The sequence below is a fragment of the Helicoverpa armigera genome, chromosome 24, assembly GCF_030705265.1.
Source record: "Helicoverpa armigera isolate CAAS_96S chromosome 24, ASM3070526v1, whole genome shotgun sequence".
Lineage (NCBI taxonomy): Eukaryota > Metazoa > Arthropoda > Insecta > Lepidoptera > Noctuidae > Helicoverpa > Helicoverpa armigera.
Genome location: NC_087143.1, coordinates 1,690,100 through 1,707,450, shown reverse-complemented (window position 1 = coordinate 1,707,450; position 17,351 = coordinate 1,690,100). Strand labels below are relative to the sequence as shown.

The following is a 17,351-nucleotide window of genomic DNA, read 5'->3' as shown; positions in this document are numbered from 1 at the left end:
AGGGCCAAATTTAGATTGGCACGGAACGGAACGTAAATAACAGTAGTAGGTACAATACAAATTACTTATAATACAAATTTTAATTAGTTCATTGTGTAGGCAAAACAATTATTCAGTTTGTTTTTTGTATTATTAGGTGTTTCCCACTGTTTTATCAGTTTCTTGAAGAAACTGGCTACATAAAAACAGTCGACAGATTTGATACAAACTTCTAAGAGTCATCATTCTCCGAGCCTTTTCCCAACTATGTTGGGGTCGGCTTCCAGTCTAACCGAATGTAGCTCAGTACCAGTGCTTTACAAGGACATCTAGAGCCATGTCAGTACCTTTAATTAAGAAGTAATTTTCAGTGATTTGTGAAGATTTTTCATGTTGACAAACGTTTCAGTTTTTAAATTCAGAACTGTTCAGATTACATAAGATTTTTTTTTAAGTAATTCTTTTGTTGCATAAGACTTATTTACCTACTTAACGCATTTAAAATAAGGGGAATAAAATAACAATGTCCAATAAAAATGTATTTATTACGTTATGCAAAATATCACAATTTCCAACACAAATTAAGATAAATTTAGTAAAAAGATAATTAACAATAATCTCACGATGTTTTACATAACTTTTATATCAAAAATAAAATAAAAATATTTACTTATTTTTTTTTTTTACATTTGAAGATGACTATTTTTCATAACGAAATATACATAAAAAAAACGTAAGTTAATTTAAAAATACTTAATAATAATTTTCAAAAACCACTGTTTTGGCAAAAAATCTGCTACATAGCTGCTATCAATCCAATAGTTTAAAGTCAGTTTTGAAAATCTTATTATTTTCAATCTTATGGTCACATTAAAGTTAGATTACTGTACAAAAATAAGCTTATAAGCTAAAAAAATAAGAAATTCAATATAAGAAGATATTTATAATATTCATTATTATTTAATCTTTGATATTCACCAAGCACCAATGTTTTACAAACATTTTAAACCTACTTTGGTATTTCTTGATAAGTCAGACAAAATTGTATGTTGATTAGTATAAAATATAGTATAAAATACCTTATAAAATATTTTTTACTTAAATGCAAAAGTTACATTTAATACCTGGTTCTTTTTAATAAACTTGGAATGTATATGAAACTGCGCTCGTAGGCAGTTGTGTACCAACACCGAAATCGAATAATATTTTCAAAGGTTTGAACGTACACCTTTGACTTGCTTGCTCTTGAAACGCCAGACATCCTGCAAAAAACATAAAATCCTTACTTCCTTACTAATATTATAAATCGGAAAGTGAGTTTGTTTGTTTGTTTGTTTGTTCCGCTTTCACGCCGTAACTACTGAACCGATTGCTTTGAAATTTTGCAGACGTAAAGTTAGAAGTCCGGATTAAATAATAGGGTACTTTTTATCCCGAAAAAAATAGATATTCCCGAGGGAAAACAAAAATATTGTTTGCTTGATGGATGGATTGTAGATGGCGCTGTGTGTCGTTTAAAACAAGGTAATATATTGCAAACGAATATAAACATGTAAATTTAGAAGCTAAATGATACGATAATGAATCCCCGAAAATGAGGAATTCCCGAGGGATGATGTACAATTTGTTTAATCGTCTAAACTGTTTTTTTACATCTACTTATACATATATTGCAAACGAATATGAACATATAAATTTAGAAGCTAAATGATACGATAATGAATCCTCGAAAATGAGGAATTCCCGAGGGATGACGTACAATTTGTTTTATCGTCTTAACTATTTTTTTTACATCTACTTATCCTGAAATAACTGTATTAGTTAAGTTATTTAGTTCTTGAGGTATGCGATAGATGGAGCTGGGTGTTTTTAAAACGTGGTAACGATGTGTTTTTAAAATACGTAAGAAGTGGAATGATAGCTTTTTAAAACGTGGTGACGTTGTTTTTTTTAAGATACGTAAGAAGTGCAATGATATCTCGCGCTTTAACCTGTAGCTCATTGTTCAATCGCGAGCTTCCCGATAGCTCGATAGATGGCGTTCTGCTTTTCTGTATCGCGGTGTTAAGGTTCGCCGCGAATTAGTCTTAAGGTGTTTTGAAATCATTGGGGCCCAGTAGGGCCAGGGCCAGCCGGGGCTGCGGGTTGTTCGAAAGAGATACCTCGGCCCTGGTATATAAAAGGCCTAGGACGGAACACGACGATTTTAGTCAGTAAGAGTCTGACACTCCCTCACCGCTGCTAACCCACAGCGGGAGGGGTCATCTTTTCGCGGGGGGAGCTTTCTTATAGTTGTGATTTATACCGCAATAAAACCGAATTCCACGCGGGCGAAGCCGCGGGCGGAAAGCTAGTGTTATATAAAAAAATAAAAATATTTTAGAAAAAAGCGGCAAAAAGTCAACGTCACGCGGTATTCCCAGGCGGTCACCCATCCAAGTACTAACCGCGCCCGATGTTGCTTAACTTCGGTGATCGGACGAGAACCGGTGCGCACAACGTGGTATGGACGTTGAAGCAACATAAATGTCGCTACAAAATTATTATAAGATTACATTTTTTTACAAAATTACGACGAATAAACCACTTGTATGAATATAAAATCTTACTTAGTATAATTTTAGAAATAAAAAAGCGAATATTTAGTAGCTAACACCGATAAAAATTTAATATTTCTATCAATTTAAAATCGACTCAAAGAAGTCAAAGTCACAGTCAAATGATTTATTTCATTTAGGCCTTTACAAGCACTTATGAACGTCAAAATTAAAACTAAGTTTGATTCTAGTTGCCCATTCCAAAAGTAGCTTCCTATGGAGAAGAACGGGCAAGAAACTCCAAACTCCAACTCCAAGAAACTCCATCCAAAGGTTGTCTGTAAGAGATTGCTTTTGAGCGATAAGACCGCCTATTGTACTCACACGTATTTGTTTGTAATGTCCATGTTTGTTTTGGTGTACATTAAAGAATATTCTATCTAACATAGTAATACTCACGACATAATTAACTCCCTTGAACCCTGACTTCGCAGCTTGTGCTTCGACCTCCTTGGCTAGATGTTCCTGCACGGTGCCGCGCAGGTCTATGTACTCGCACGAGCTGTTCGCGAAGTGAAATGTTATGGCTTTGCGGTAGTTCTGTGAATAATCATAATTTGTGGTTTAATTTGTATGTTTTTTTGTCAAAAGGGGCGATGGGATTTGTTGATAAGCACCTTAAATCCAAAAATAGGAACCTATATATTTATTTAATTTTTACACGCACCATTAAGTATTCAAGAAGGTTCTGGATCCAATTTGTTGCTGTCAAATGGTTATTGGTGCAATTAGTCTTTCCTAATAATAAATAATTAATTTACTTTGCATTTTTTTATCTATTGTGAAGTCAATAGAGCTCAACTTCAGACAAGGGAAGCTTCTCTATTGCTAACTTCAGTTATGCAAAGTAATGCGGTTAGTAGCTGTGATTATTAACCGACGGCCAAAAATCTTTTTTCTTCAGCCAAAAACACATAGAAAGTGATGAAAGACTAAAATGTTTATCTATTATGGTTTAAAGGATTTATCTTTCGTAAAATTGACCTTCAAAAAGTGATAATTTCACTGTCTACTTTGAATAATTTATCTTTTTTTTTTTGTCATACCTTAGACACATTAGGTCCGGAGCCGTGCAGTAGGTAAGGATGTAAGAACACGGTGTCTCCGGGACTCATCTCCAAGTGAACGCGTTTGTCTAGCGGCGCGATATCTTCTTCATCTACGCCGTGGTACATTTTCAGGGCGTCCTGAAATTATTGGAAGTATTTACTATGGATGTTTGATTTTTGGAAAAAAATATTACTAAGCCAGGAGGTCTATGTTCAGCAGTGGACGTCCTATGGCTGAGATGATGATGATGATGGTTACTAAGCCGGACGAAAAAGGATTGTGTTATCGGGGATTGATATCTTTATATTTTTTTTGTGGTAGAAACAGTATTTATAACAGCGTTTACCTGTACGTTTATGTAAAAAAATAATAATACATAACGTATTATAATTTTTTCTTCATTTTTTATTTTCTTAAAACTAAATTGTGCATTTTATTTTTAGAATTAATATTAGATATCTCCATTAATGTGTAATGATTTTATGGGACTTTTATTTTTGGACATAATTTTTTTACTGACTCGCAAAAAGGAGGAGGAGGTGGCACCTTAAAATGTGTCTTTTTTGGTTAGGGCACCAAACAGAAACCTACTCACAACACACACCATATATGTTGCTGTGCCCTAACAGGGCCCACAATTGTCCTTAGCCTACTATAAAGCCCTATAATAGGTATAAAATACTATAATATTACCCTACTATAAAGCCTTGTCAAAAAACTAAACACAAATAAATGATATCAATATATAGTTACTTTTTTGTTATTTACCTTTTTCCCAGCATGATCGTACAAGATCTTAGCTTTATGTGACCCGGGGACTGCATACAGACACCCGTTCTCTTGGTTGACATGGTCTATTGCCGTCCATGCGCCTATGATCTTCTCGGCCGGACGGAACGGGAAGTAGAATAGATCCTGAAATATGAGGTTGAAAGTTAAATGAGGATAATCAGGTGTTAAAGTTAGATAAGTTAGTTTTGTAGGACAATACGCTGGTTAGTTTTTAAAATGGTAGTTTGCACCACATTTAATTTTACAACTCTACGGTAAGTCATTTGATATTCTACGAATGCGAGCAGTTGTTTTGGTTCAAATATTTTTTGACTTTGTGAAGTAAGAATAGTAGCCATTTTCGGGAACATGCATGACTTCACACAAATTATGTGCTGGCAATGAGTCAAATGGTTAACTTCAGAATTGCAAAGATATGTGGGGACGCGTATTTCCCTTTCCGTGTTCAACTGGCGACACCGGTCTCGCGAAATCCACACGCTTTTGTTTTACTACGGAATCCTACGATCCCGTGTTCAATTCGCGTCAACTGAGCACGCTTTTGCGATCAAGCAACGTTAAGAGAAGTTTTACAAAACAGTGTGTAATCTAAATGAACACGGTTTTTTAACCTATCTATTCGAAACAAATCCGTACTGATTTAGCGCGTTCGTAAATGTTCGGGATAAATCGTACGGGCCGAAGCAGGCCAGAGCGCCCGAAGTTGGATTCGCGCGCTTCTCCGTGTCTCGCCTCCTTCCTCTATTGTTTCATACATGCATGATAAGAAAATACGACGTTCACGAAAAATAAAGGTCCAACCTACATCTATTTCGAGACGGCATCAAAAACAATTAACTAGCAGTGGTAGAATTCAGTCCGGCCGTCCTGTTAAAAAGAAAAGTGCGCACAATATCGCTATGAACATAGACCAAAACAAACGTTCCGCAAAATATTTGTCTTGTCGGTTTTTTTTTGTAATTTTTGAGTTGATAATAAATGATTCATTAATTGTATTGTATGTAATATTTCATTGAAATCATATTGAGTTAATAATACAACCTACTGTCTACTATAGAATAATAATACCGTCGCTGATTCAACACGCTTTTGAAGACTCAAACAGTCAAGAGTCAAGTCAAAAAAGTCTTCGGTTCAACTGCACACGGTTTTGTTAAACCTTACCCAGCGCCACTTGATCACAAAAGCGTGCTCAGTTGACGCGAATTGAACACGGGATCGTAGGATTCCGTAGTAAAACAAAAGCGTGTGGATTTCGCGAGACCGGTGTCGCCAGTTGAACACGGAAAGGGAAATACGCTGTGGGGACTATCAATATATGTATAATATACCTAAGAGTCCTGAATATATGAAATGGGGAGAAGGAGGTCATTAGAAAAGAGGTCACCACAGCACTAATCTCGAGACAGCGACTTCTAGAGCGATATAAAGTAGTTTTATTTCTTGTTTTAGTTTCGAAATTGGTCTTAATTTTTGCTTTTTTTTTTGACAGACCTACGAGTATCTAATGAACTCATTAAATAGTGAACCTTATAATTTATATCTTCTTTTTTTGCACCTTACCTGATGTGGCGGGTGTCGGCTGGAGCCGGGCGGCTTGTTGATGAACATGCTGTTCACCGCGGTGATGTCCTCCCCGATGAACTGTGACAGCACTGACAGCATGCGCGGGTGTTCACCGTACGTGATGAACACGTCATCGTATAGTAGTTCTTGTATCTAAAAGTGGAAATTTAGTTTTAGTTTTTTAATAGAATAGTTTTTAATTAAAATGATGATATAGTTATCGGCACGAATCTTGAGCTCTGACCTTCACCGTTGAAGTAATTTATTGGGTCCCTTTTGTGGTATGAAGTGAGGCGCGGGGGCTAAAGCGGTGATTGGCCCGCAGTGCATCGCGGCATAGCCGTCACTCGGGATTGGTTCTTTGCTAATAAATCACTTCTGCGCAGACGTAGGTCAAAGCTCAAGATTCGTGCCGATAACTATACGCATGCAACAAAGTGTGTGCTAAGTATGAATGTAGATGAATGGAGAGGAAGAGGAAGACCTAAGAAAAGATGGATGGATTGACTGAAAGATGATATGAACAGGAAGGGAGTGAAATTACTATCTGAAGTTTGAAAACTATACATTTTTATTTACAAAGCAATATTTTTTTATTTACCTTATTAATATAATCTTCTGGTGGCAAGTTCTTCTTGATTAAAGAGGGTTCCTTAACAACTCTCACATAACCAGGTGAAACTATTCCTTTACATATCTGTAGAAACCGCTGTCTGAAATAAAATGTTCAAATAAATAAATAAATAAAAAAAAAAATAAAAAAAAAACGGCCAAAAAAAAATTATAAAATAAATAAATAAATAAAAAAATAAAAAAAAAATATAAAAAAAAAATATAAAAAAAAAAACGGCCAAATGCATGTCGGAGACCCGCACGTAAGGTTCCGTACCATTTTTTTTAATCTACAAAACGAGCTAGTTTGTAATATTTATGTTCTTCTAGTTTACAGTATTTCTTGTTATAGCGGCCAAAGAAATACATATGCATTTGTGTGTGCGTCACAGTAGCGTAGCGTGGGGGGGGCAGGGGGGGCACATTCCCCGGGCGGCAGCTTTTAGGGGGCGGCAAAATTTACCCAATAAAAAAAAATTGTTCGCAACTAGTATCTGCGCCGATACATAAAACTGTCTACAATAACAAAACATTGTATTGTAACTAAAAATTAATTATTGTTAAAATTTGGTACTTAAAACACACGTGACACTACATTTTACGTAATTTTGGTTTTGAGTCTTAAATAAAAAAGAATTAAAATTTCGCGCGTAACTGTATGCGCTTGATTTTGCATTTGTCAACAAACAAAAAGCTAAGTACGTTTGGGCTAAATTTTACGTAATATTTGGTTTAAGTCTCATAAAAATGTCGCGCTCGCTTCGCTCGCGTATTCAGAAGCTGTATTATGGCCCTTATTTTTGCAATTGTCAACAAACAAAACGTTAAGTACGTGTGGACTAAATTTTACGTAATTTTTGTTTGAAGTCCGTTAAAAATTTCGCGCTCGCTTCGCTCGCGTATTCAAAAACGATATGCCCTTATTTTTGCATCTGTCAACAAACAAAAAGTTAAGTACGTTTGGAAAAAATTTTACGTAATTTTTGTTTGAAGTCGGATAAAAATTTCGCGCTCGCTTCGCTCGCGTATTCAAAAACGATATACCCTTGTTTTTGCATTTGTCAACAAACAAAAAGTTAAGTACGTTTGGGCTAAATTTTACGTGATTTTTGTTTTAAGTCCGATAAAAATTTCGCGCTCGCTTCGCTCGCGTATTAAAAAACGATATGCCCTTATTTTTGCATCTCTCAACAAACAAAAAGTTAAGTACGTTTGGGCAAAATTTTACGTAATTTTTGGTTTAAGTCCGATAAAAATTTCCCGCTCGCTTCGCTCGCGTATTTGGAATTTTAAAACTTTCCAGAAATCAAGTTACAAAGATATAAAAGAAAAGTCTACTTGAGAACTTCCCCCTTCTGCCGGGGCTGCGGGTTATTCGAAAGAGTTACCATAAAACATAAAGGCCTTCGACAGAACACGACGGTTTTAATCAGTAAGAGTCTGACACTCCCTCACCGCTGCTAACCCACAGCGGGAAGGGTCATTTGATGATTTTTAACGTCGATACAAAAAAAACCCTTTTTTTGAAGTCGGTTAAAAATGACAAACGGCCAGTAACACTTGTTAAAAAAAATACACGGGAAGGGGCGGCAAAATCGACAACTGCCCCGGGCGGCAGATACCCACGCTACGCCACTGGTATTGTGACGCACTGCGTCACAATATCGCACATCTGTGGAATCCCGATTCTACAGGAAAGAAGTCTCAACAATATATCTTTTTTACTAATATACCATCATACCCATTTTTAGCTTTTGATGAAAAAAAAAGTAATTCGACTCAAATAATTCAACTCAAACTCAAAATCATTTATTCAAACTTGTTAAAAACAGCATTTTTTGATCTTCGAACAGAAGATCAAAAAGTGCTGTCTTACAGAAGACAGTCCCCAAAACGCCTAGCCTTCACCACTTCCTATGTGTTTTTGCTGGGAACAAGAAGTGGCGCAACAAACTCCCCAGCAACATAGTTACAACCATTTTTGCAAAGTTATAATGACATTGCAAAAATATTAATCTTATTTACGTAAAATAAATGTATCTAAGTATCTTGTCCTTAAAGTACCGAAAACTGTAGAGAAATAATGAAATCTGATCACGTGCGATTTAGTCTGATTGTTACGTGAGATAAGAAAGCTTATAATTATTATCGTCACGGATAAATTATTAAGAACATTGTTTTAAAGATTACGCATTTATTTGTTTAGGATATTAAATTTTTAATCCTGATGTGTATCTATGCACACCTGGGGCACGATTCTGCTAATTTTACTACGATTCACATCCTACTGAGATCCAATCACGACTCAATTACGATTGAAGCGTATGTGGCATTTTACACATTTTACAATACATTTTACATTTTGGAAATAAACGTTTTTATCCTTTTCTGTTATTCAATAATGAATCATTTTGTCTGCATATGATTTACAATTGCAATATCTTAATTGTAGAGCAAACTTCCGGATAGACCAAAATGGCAGACCAATCGCAAACCAATCGAATGTCGTTGGAATACGATTGGTCTTTTAGTAAGTAGTATTGGTCTTGTTGTAGCAGAATGCCCGATATGGTTAAAACTGCTATTGTGATTCAATTTCTATTGAATTTTGACATTATTAACTTAGGAGAAACGGGCCCCTGGGTATTGTGAGAAAAAGTAGGTATGTCTCAGTTAGGCTGCCCGCTCCCGTCAGACTTTTGTAGGACGGATAAGGGACTGGTATTTTGTAGGAAGTTCTGTCAGGATTTTCTGACCGAATTTTGTAGGATGTGTGCTATCTGTGTGTTCTATTTTTCGCCTACCTAAAAAATCGTTTGGACAGCCTTATCTGTCATAGTGATAGGTATTATGTACTCAAAGTCGATTAAGTATTGTGAGAAACCAGATTTTAGTTGACAGTGGTGTTCTGCCATAACCATAGTTAGTGGGCACTGTGGACATACCAACGACCTTAATTAACTTGCGACGTCACACTTATTTCTGTTGTTTCCCAAGTTTGTGTGTACTTTCTGAGCATATCTTGGACACTAATGGGTGATAAAAAGGTGAAGGAAAACAGTTTGAGGAAACCTGGATTATAAAGTCTGAAATCGCCGACCCGCATTGAGCAAGCATGGTGATTAACGCTCAATCCTTCTCCGTGTGAGAGGACGCCGAAGCACAGCAATGGGATGATAAAAAAGGCTGCAACAGGATGTGTCCCCTATATACTTGCTTAAGTACTCCCTTATACACTCTACATTTATACTCCCTTATACACTCTCCATTTATACTCCCTTATGTACATACTGTACTATTTACTCCACTTATAAGCATAATATAAATAAGGAATTATGTACTGCCTTATGTATGTACTACTTCTATCTACGCCCTTACAAGTTCCCTTATATACATATGTCCCTATATGAACTACCTATTTTCCAAAAAAACATAATCCAGATAAAATAATTCTTATAGTAGATTTTGTAAATACACTTACTTGTAACTATAAAGAGATGTGAAATCAATGAGCTCTTTAATGACGAGAAATCCATTGTCTTCATAGTATTTTATTTGCTCCGGAGATAATATGTAGCTGTCTGACGCCTCTGCAGATACTCTGTAATTAAGATTTCAAGTTTATAACCAAAATACCAGAGCAAAAATGAGCAAAAAAAAATCACTTTTGTTGTATAGAAACCCCCCAAAATACTTATTTTATTCTAGGTTTCAGTATCAGTATTTGTTGTTATTTACCCTTTGGGTACGGAACCCTAAAAACAGGGTCAGTTGGTCGTCTTAGGGGAGGAGTATCCTCTTTTTTGTCCAATTTTATAGAGTATGATGTACCGTGTGTTGTTAAAAGCAGTATGGTTGAGAACTTTAGTTGCGAACCAAGTTTTAAAAGTTCACCTCTACCCAAGAAATTGGCTGTAATTTTTTTTCCAATTTGCCAATTTATCACAATGCCCTTGAAGAGGTTCTAAGACAAATCTAGTAAGTCACACGAAATTAATATTAATATTCATGTTCTCCTTTAGATTAACTGGTTATTTTAGCAACCTTTGAGCTTCGCGAATAATCCGACGTAAGTTTTTTTTGCAAAATGAATTGGTGATTTCATAGCATATTTTTGCAACAGTATTGTACTTAAACAAAGATTTGCTTTAAAAAGACAGGAATGAAAGTAATAATCTGCTATGATTTTTATCTTGGAGCACCAATTTGTTGATAAAAAGTTTAATAAAAACAAAAGAGAACTTTTTTTCAAACTAATAAATACTTACGGTTTTGGAAGTACTCTAACGCCAGCCAAGGAGTTTACTCTCACCATTTTGAACTCCTAGGGCTAAATATAAACTTATTATCTAGAAATACACTTGGAACAACTTATTCGAATGATAGTAAATTGTTGAATGTTTACAAAAATAAATCATTGTCTTGTCTCTCTTTGGTAAACGTACGGACTTTGCTCAACTGTAATGCCAGTCCCATACATTCATAATTGTACTGATAAATAGATTGCGGGATTTTTAGTTGATAAACGAATAACGACAAATATCAAAATAATACCACTTTGTTCTTTCAAGTTATTAGTAATATCCTTATATTATTTTAAGTATAAAAAAGTCTTACAATATTCTTTTGAATGCGTATTTTAATGGATTCAACGGAATAGTTACATAAATGGGTATGGGTACGCCATTACTTTGAAGAGATTGACGTAAATATAGTAGAAATTGCCAGCCTATAGCGAGTTGTACTAAACGGTATTTTCTTAATAGAACGAGTTCTTACCTTTTCTGCAATCGTATTCGCTTTAGACATAAAACTTCCTATTTTTCAAGTAAACCCAAGGTGGTGCAAGAGATATTTAAAAGAACTTTAATAACTCTTTTCATATGGTGCTTTGATTATTTGGTATATTCTATTCAATGCATATTGAAATGGTCATATCTAACTGTGGATTACAATAACCGTTCCATCCAATCCATCCGTTGTTTATCGATTATAGATTGAATTTTCACGTAATTTGTGCGAAGCTAATGTCAAAAATCATTTCAGAATCAGTTTATTCTTAGATTTGATCCTATAAGTAGGCATAATGCTCTTGATGTTAGGCATTATTCATCTGTATGAATTTCTGAGAAATTGATTTCAATCTATAGAATGATGTCTGGCGTTGTTAAGATTTCCTGTGTGTGTTCTAAGAATTGTAAAGGGATTATTGTCTTGTGGAGTAGTATCAGGAATTTATTTAAATTTGTCTTTCAGTAGCTATGCCTATGTTTCACTTAACTCAATCAACTGCATTTCATTGATGCCTGTTATTTAGTACCTAAGAGTAAATTATGTCAGTGGTTGTCAACAAAATCAGAGTCCGTCTGTCATTATAAAATAAACAAATTCTATAAATTAAGATTTGTTTATGTTTCGAGAGCTGTGTGGATCACAGCACAGAGTACCTACAGACCTACTTTGATAAAAAGGCAAGTACTTATATATTTTATTTGAGTTTCAAAAGTGTCAATATAAGACGCATAGGTATCAGATTAATTTTATTAGCAAGAATGCTATCATGAAATAGAATCGAATGCTAGGTCATTTTAAGGTAGCTATTAACAGTTTGAAACAAATGCGTGAATATAAATCACTTCAATAGTTTCAAATCTAAGTTTTGCTTTAACTAGGCTAATCCAGGGCTAGGCCATAGGTACTTATATCCCTGGACCTGAGACCTGAGGTATTAGCTCTACGATGCTTAAATACTTAATACGAATGTTATTAAGATTTTGCAAATATATCTGGTAGGTAAATAGTTCCTATCTAAAAACCTTGTATCAAATTCTTATTTTATTTTCGATAAATAGTTGTAATTTTAGTGCAATAATCAGCTCCGCATGGAAGAACAGTAATTTTCAATAAAACTACTCAGTCGTAAAAATGCCATGTTCGTAAATCTAATCAACATAGTCATCTACGTCATCTATAGAATTCTCTCCACGTGAGCAGATGCTGGGTTCCGTGTAAACACCTGTGAAGATGGGAACATGTGAATTTCGGTCAACTATCATGAACATGAACGGTTTGTTGGCCGTGAACTGTTCAAACAACATCCTTGACTGAAATAACGTCACTTGTGGGTTTGCTTCCACTTCACCATCCTCGTCCACCACTATAGACGCCTTCTGGATAAAATTGGACACAAACAACTGCTGCTCCGATATATCAGGAAAAGAAGCTTGCTGGTAGTCAAACACATCCTTTATGCCCATGCTAATAAGGTGCTCCATCAAATTAATAGACGAGAATATCTTGAATCTTGGAATCTGCACAGTGATGAAATCCGGTTTGTAGACTTTAAATAATTTGAATATATAACTTATTGTGATAGTTGGCAATAAACTTATCAGGCGTTTAATAGAAATTTTAGGCAGAAATATCAACATGGAAAATGTTCTACCATTGCCATAATGAAGTTCGAGAACATGAGACTGTATTTTTTTTATCCATGTGAAGTTATACTTGTCACAGAGGTACATCATAGAGACGTCACCTATAGGTTCACCTCTTTTATTGTAAAAAGTATCGGTTGTGGTGTCTTCGAAGGGAAATGGTATCTTCCAAGCACCAGTGAAGTACAAAGCGTCTAACATGAGTGCCAGGACTCCAGTCACATTCACACTCGTGACCATTTCTTCTATAGCGTCGTTTGTATCACTCTCTACAAGTTCATTTATTGTCTCAGTTACCTTGTCGTCTAAGAAAGATATTTCCCGGACATTACAAACACCAGTTTTGGAAACATTGCGGAGAAAATATTCTTTGATTGGCAGCGATTTATCGAAGAATATTGTGGAGCTTCGTTCAAATGTACTTGAAGTTAAGGTGCTCAGTTCCTTCATCAGTTTCAAGGCGTATTGAAGGTATAAGTTGTTGAAACAATTGTCAGGGTGGAGCTTGGCTTCTTTTGTCATTTCTTGAAGTGTATTATTGGAAGCACCGAGTGACAAGGCTGAGAGTAGCATCCATGAGGACAGAGGTGACACAACGAAGTTACTCTGGCTGTCTTGATAAATCTTCCTCATTAATTTATACGTGTATTTGTAGATGGAAATTTCGAATAAATTCTTGATGGTACCATTGTCACAGCTGGCGGAATTAAATGGTATAAATATTAATAGAGAAAATATTATTCCGTATAAAAACATGTTGCTGGCTATGTTCGACTGTTAATCTAAACTTAAAGGTTGAGTGATTTTATTGTAATTTTAAGAGCTTGTTATCGACATAAATTAGTCGGGTTTGATGTTGATTACTATTGGTATTCAAATATAATATCCATTTAAATATGATGTTTAGCGTTATTTCCGTAAAAAAACCTTTCTCCATCTATCCCATAGTAATAAGGATTAATTATATATTGAGATTTTATTGAGAGTTAAGATTTTATTAACTCGGTCAAGGGGACATTTATCAACTCTTGAGATGAATGGTCTCCTTACGATTTAGACTTCATATTCAATTAAATAAATCTATAGGTAATACACATTTACCTTGAAACAAGCACAATGCTAATAAATACGAGCAGAGTTAATCAAAACTTTTATCTTCAAAGTAGTTTCAAACGAGCATTGTTTAAATTAATGTATACAACCACACCTATTTGTGAACGATGGTAGTTAAACTGTTGATTGTAAATAATAATATGATTATGTTTCTACCAAGGTGTTTAGACACTAGCATATATTTCATATGTAATAAGTATGTATGATCTAAAGCAAGATCATTAACGGTACGATTAGGCAATTTATTTTTGACACATTACATAAACCTCACAAGTATGTGATCTTATTATTTAAGCTAAAAGTAAGTTAATAAAATTAAAACTGTCTTACCATTATGGGCTCTTCGATATGTTACGATTGAATATCTCTGTATCTATTAATAGTTATTCATGCAGGGGCCTTCTATTGTTTACATTATAATCAATCATAGATAATAGATGTGTCTAAAAGTTCATTTAACTCAAGATAAACAATAAATCGATGGTAGGTATTTATTGAAATACTGTAGGTGTTTTAAGATTCACGATGTTTGTGAAACAGGTGTAGCAAAATTTTGCAAAGTGTTGGATACTTACAATTTTGAGCAAAAATAAGATGCTAATTAACATATGAAATCACACAAGACTTGCATTACATAATTCGAAGCGATGACCACAATCAAAATCATGCCAAACTCCGGCCTCTGGCGGTGTTATCTGCAGGTCACTCGATAACATGACTCTTTAAACGACAGTTAAACAACTCACTCAATAGATTAGTAGTCCTTTTACAGCGCCAGCGAAATGGCGAGACACGGAATAATATTTCTGTTTCTAACAGCGCTAATACCCCTCATTTCGGGGCAGTGCGACTTGAAGACAGCGACACCATTTTTCAAGAGAGCCGTCTACGAATTCACTTTGGATCTAGTGGGGAGGATTAACCAAGAAACTGAAAGCCATTTCGTCTCATCGGCGCTGTCACCATGGACTCTGTTATCGGCTATGTCGCTGGGCGCCTCAGACACCTCGCTCCAGGAGATAAAGGAAGTAATTAAGCTACACCCTCACAAATGTTTCAACAACCTATACTTCCAACTAGTGAACCAAGTGACCATGAAACCTAGTAACCCGACCGCGAGCATGCTGGAACGCAGTTCAACTATCTTCTTGGACGACACGCTGTACGTCAAACAATCTTTCTTCGACGCCATAGCCAAGGTCGGTATCTGTGATGCCGCCATCGTCTCGTTTGCAGACGCGACAGTAACCGCTGCGGTTATTAACGAACATGTACGAAGTGTGACAAACGAAGCCATTGACGAAATAGTCACTTCAGGCGATTTGGTAAACATTTTGATAGTTATGATAGACGCTTTGTACTTCAAAGGTGCTTGGAAAATACCTTTCCCTTACGAAGACACTGAATACAGTGCTTTCTACAACGATTTAGGCCAGCAAATTGGTGACGCGAACCTTATGTACGTGAGTGGAGCATTCAACATGACATCAGTGCCGCAAATTAGTGCCAAAGTCTTGGAACTTCCTTACGGAGACGAAAGCAGGTACTCAATGTTGATATTCCTTCCTGACAAAGAGGTTTCAGTAACAACGATGATTGAAAAGATGAAGTACATCAGCGTTAGTTCTGTCTTTATATTGTTCGAGCAGCATCGACCAAGGACAGTGGCAGTGCAGATTCCGAGATTCAAAATTTCTTCAGACTTGAACAACTTGAAGGAGTTGCTTATCGACATGGGTTTGAGAACACTATTCGACCCGACACAAGCGAGCTTCCCTGGTATATCTGACTACCAGATGAGTTTGTCTAATTTCATCCAGAAGGCTGACATTGAAGTGACTGAGGATGGTACGGTGGCTGCAGCTGCTACAGCAGCCTTGTTCGAGTCCAGGATGTTACCAGAACAATTCGTTGCCAACAAACCTTTCATGTTCATGATTGTTGATAGAATCTTACATGTTCCTATTTTCACGGGTGCATATTCAAAGCCCAGTGACTTCTAAATAAATCTGTAGTTATAATTATAATTATGAAGTTATGTATTTAATCCAAGTGACAAATTGTTAATTGTTATTAAAGAGTTTTATTAAACTCTTCTGTTTGCTGTATATATTTGTGTATAAACACACCATCTATCAATTTTGACTTTAGACATCTTCTCTTTTAGAGTTGTGTTCAATAAGTATTTTTATTATATAAAACAGATCATTGCGATCATCATTATCATAAATATAACGTGCATTTTATTATGTTACTTTTGAAGATTCGCTGTAATATTTTTTATACTACTTAAAACATAAAAATAACAGACTAATTCCAATGTTTGCTTGTAAATACCCGACATTAACGAAAAGGTTATCAATCAGGTTTTATACGTTTAGTGACGCAATTGGTGTTTCTGTAAAATCTGAATTAATTATTATATTTTCCTTTAGTGATAAATAAATTAGGTATGTTACTGGAGAAACTCTACAATCGCTAGCAGATAAAAATAAATAACTATAATGTCATAATTTTAATATAAAAGTTATAATAATATGTTTAATAAATGGGTACCTAATGTTGAGAGATAAAACATGTGTTCGCGGAACTTTCTTAAGATAGGATTAGAATTATTTATTTTGTTTTTTAAATGATACAGCCATGAGAAAATTATAAACGCAAACGATAAAATAACCAAAGCTGAGTAAAATACATTAATTTCTATTTTTATACATTTAGTTTTCTTTAAAATTGTATTTTAAAAATGTGTCTTTCGATTACGCATGGTCTGTGCCCGATTTTCTGATTACCCATGTAGAGACGCACACTGGACTTCTAATCACAATAAGTTTTTTGACTTTTATTTAAATACAAAGACGAAGAAAACACGCGCAAAACCAGGTTTTAGACTTAGCTAAGAAAGCTATTTAGGCAATCTAAACATTTACCACGATGCGATGTTACTGACCCCAAACTCCAGGTGTTAACTAATTACGAAAATTCATTTGTTTTCTCATGTCTTGCCAATGTTTAAAGTTTATTTTCTACCAATTTGTTGGCAGGTGCTATCTAGGTCTTGTTTTTATACGGTTTTTTAGTCTCTGGAATTTTTGGCGGTAAAAACAGTGATTCATTGATATAATTTTGTTGATGGTTTCCTTACGTGAAAGATTTTTTTGTTGAGTTTGTATTTAGTCTAGATTTAAGTACTTATTTGATGTTT

At 35.1% G+C, this 17,351-nt stretch overlaps 3 protein-coding genes and 1 non-coding gene across 4 annotated transcripts; 1 reads left to right on the top strand and 3 right to left on the bottom strand.

Moving 5' to 3' along the window:
* Positions 1 to 505: 505 nt before the first annotated feature.
* LOC110382401 (phytanoyl-CoA dioxygenase, peroxisomal) lies at positions 506 to 11,232 on the bottom strand. The gene is made up of 8 exons (XM_064041120.1): positions 10,865 to 11,232; positions 10,078 to 10,197; positions 6,586 to 6,697; positions 5,982 to 6,137; positions 4,395 to 4,541; positions 3,623 to 3,763; positions 2,976 to 3,116; positions 506 to 1,241 (listed from the first exon to the last, which is right to left on the bottom strand). Exons 1-8 carry the CDS (start codon positions 10,909 to 10,911, stop codon positions 1,188 to 1,190), a joined length of 918 nt encoding a protein of 305 aa, XP_063897190.1. The 5' UTR covers positions 10,912 to 11,232; the 3' UTR covers positions 506 to 1,187.
* Positions 2,378 to 2,496, bottom strand: LOC135118681 (5S ribosomal RNA). Its single transcript, XR_010277713.1, has one exon. It is a non-coding gene; the product is annotated as a 5S ribosomal RNA (ribosomal RNA).
* A 1,163-nt stretch (positions 11,233 to 12,395) lies between the features above and the next one.
* LOC126056521 (serine protease inhibitor 77Ba) lies at positions 12,396 to 14,022 on the bottom strand. The gene has a single exon (XM_049849854.2). It carries the CDS (start codon positions 13,787 to 13,789, stop codon positions 12,539 to 12,541), a length of 1,251 nt encoding a protein of 416 aa, XP_049705811.2. The 5' UTR covers positions 13,790 to 14,022; the 3' UTR covers positions 12,396 to 12,538.
* Positions 14,023 to 14,876: 854 nt separating this feature from the next.
* LOC126056522 (ovalbumin-related protein X) lies at positions 14,877 to 16,254 on the top strand. Its single transcript, XM_049849855.2, has one exon. It carries the CDS (start codon positions 14,929 to 14,931, stop codon positions 16,147 to 16,149), a length of 1,221 nt encoding a protein of 406 aa, XP_049705812.2. The 5' UTR covers positions 14,877 to 14,928; the 3' UTR covers positions 16,150 to 16,254.
* Positions 16,255 to 17,351: the final 1,097 nt, after the last annotated feature.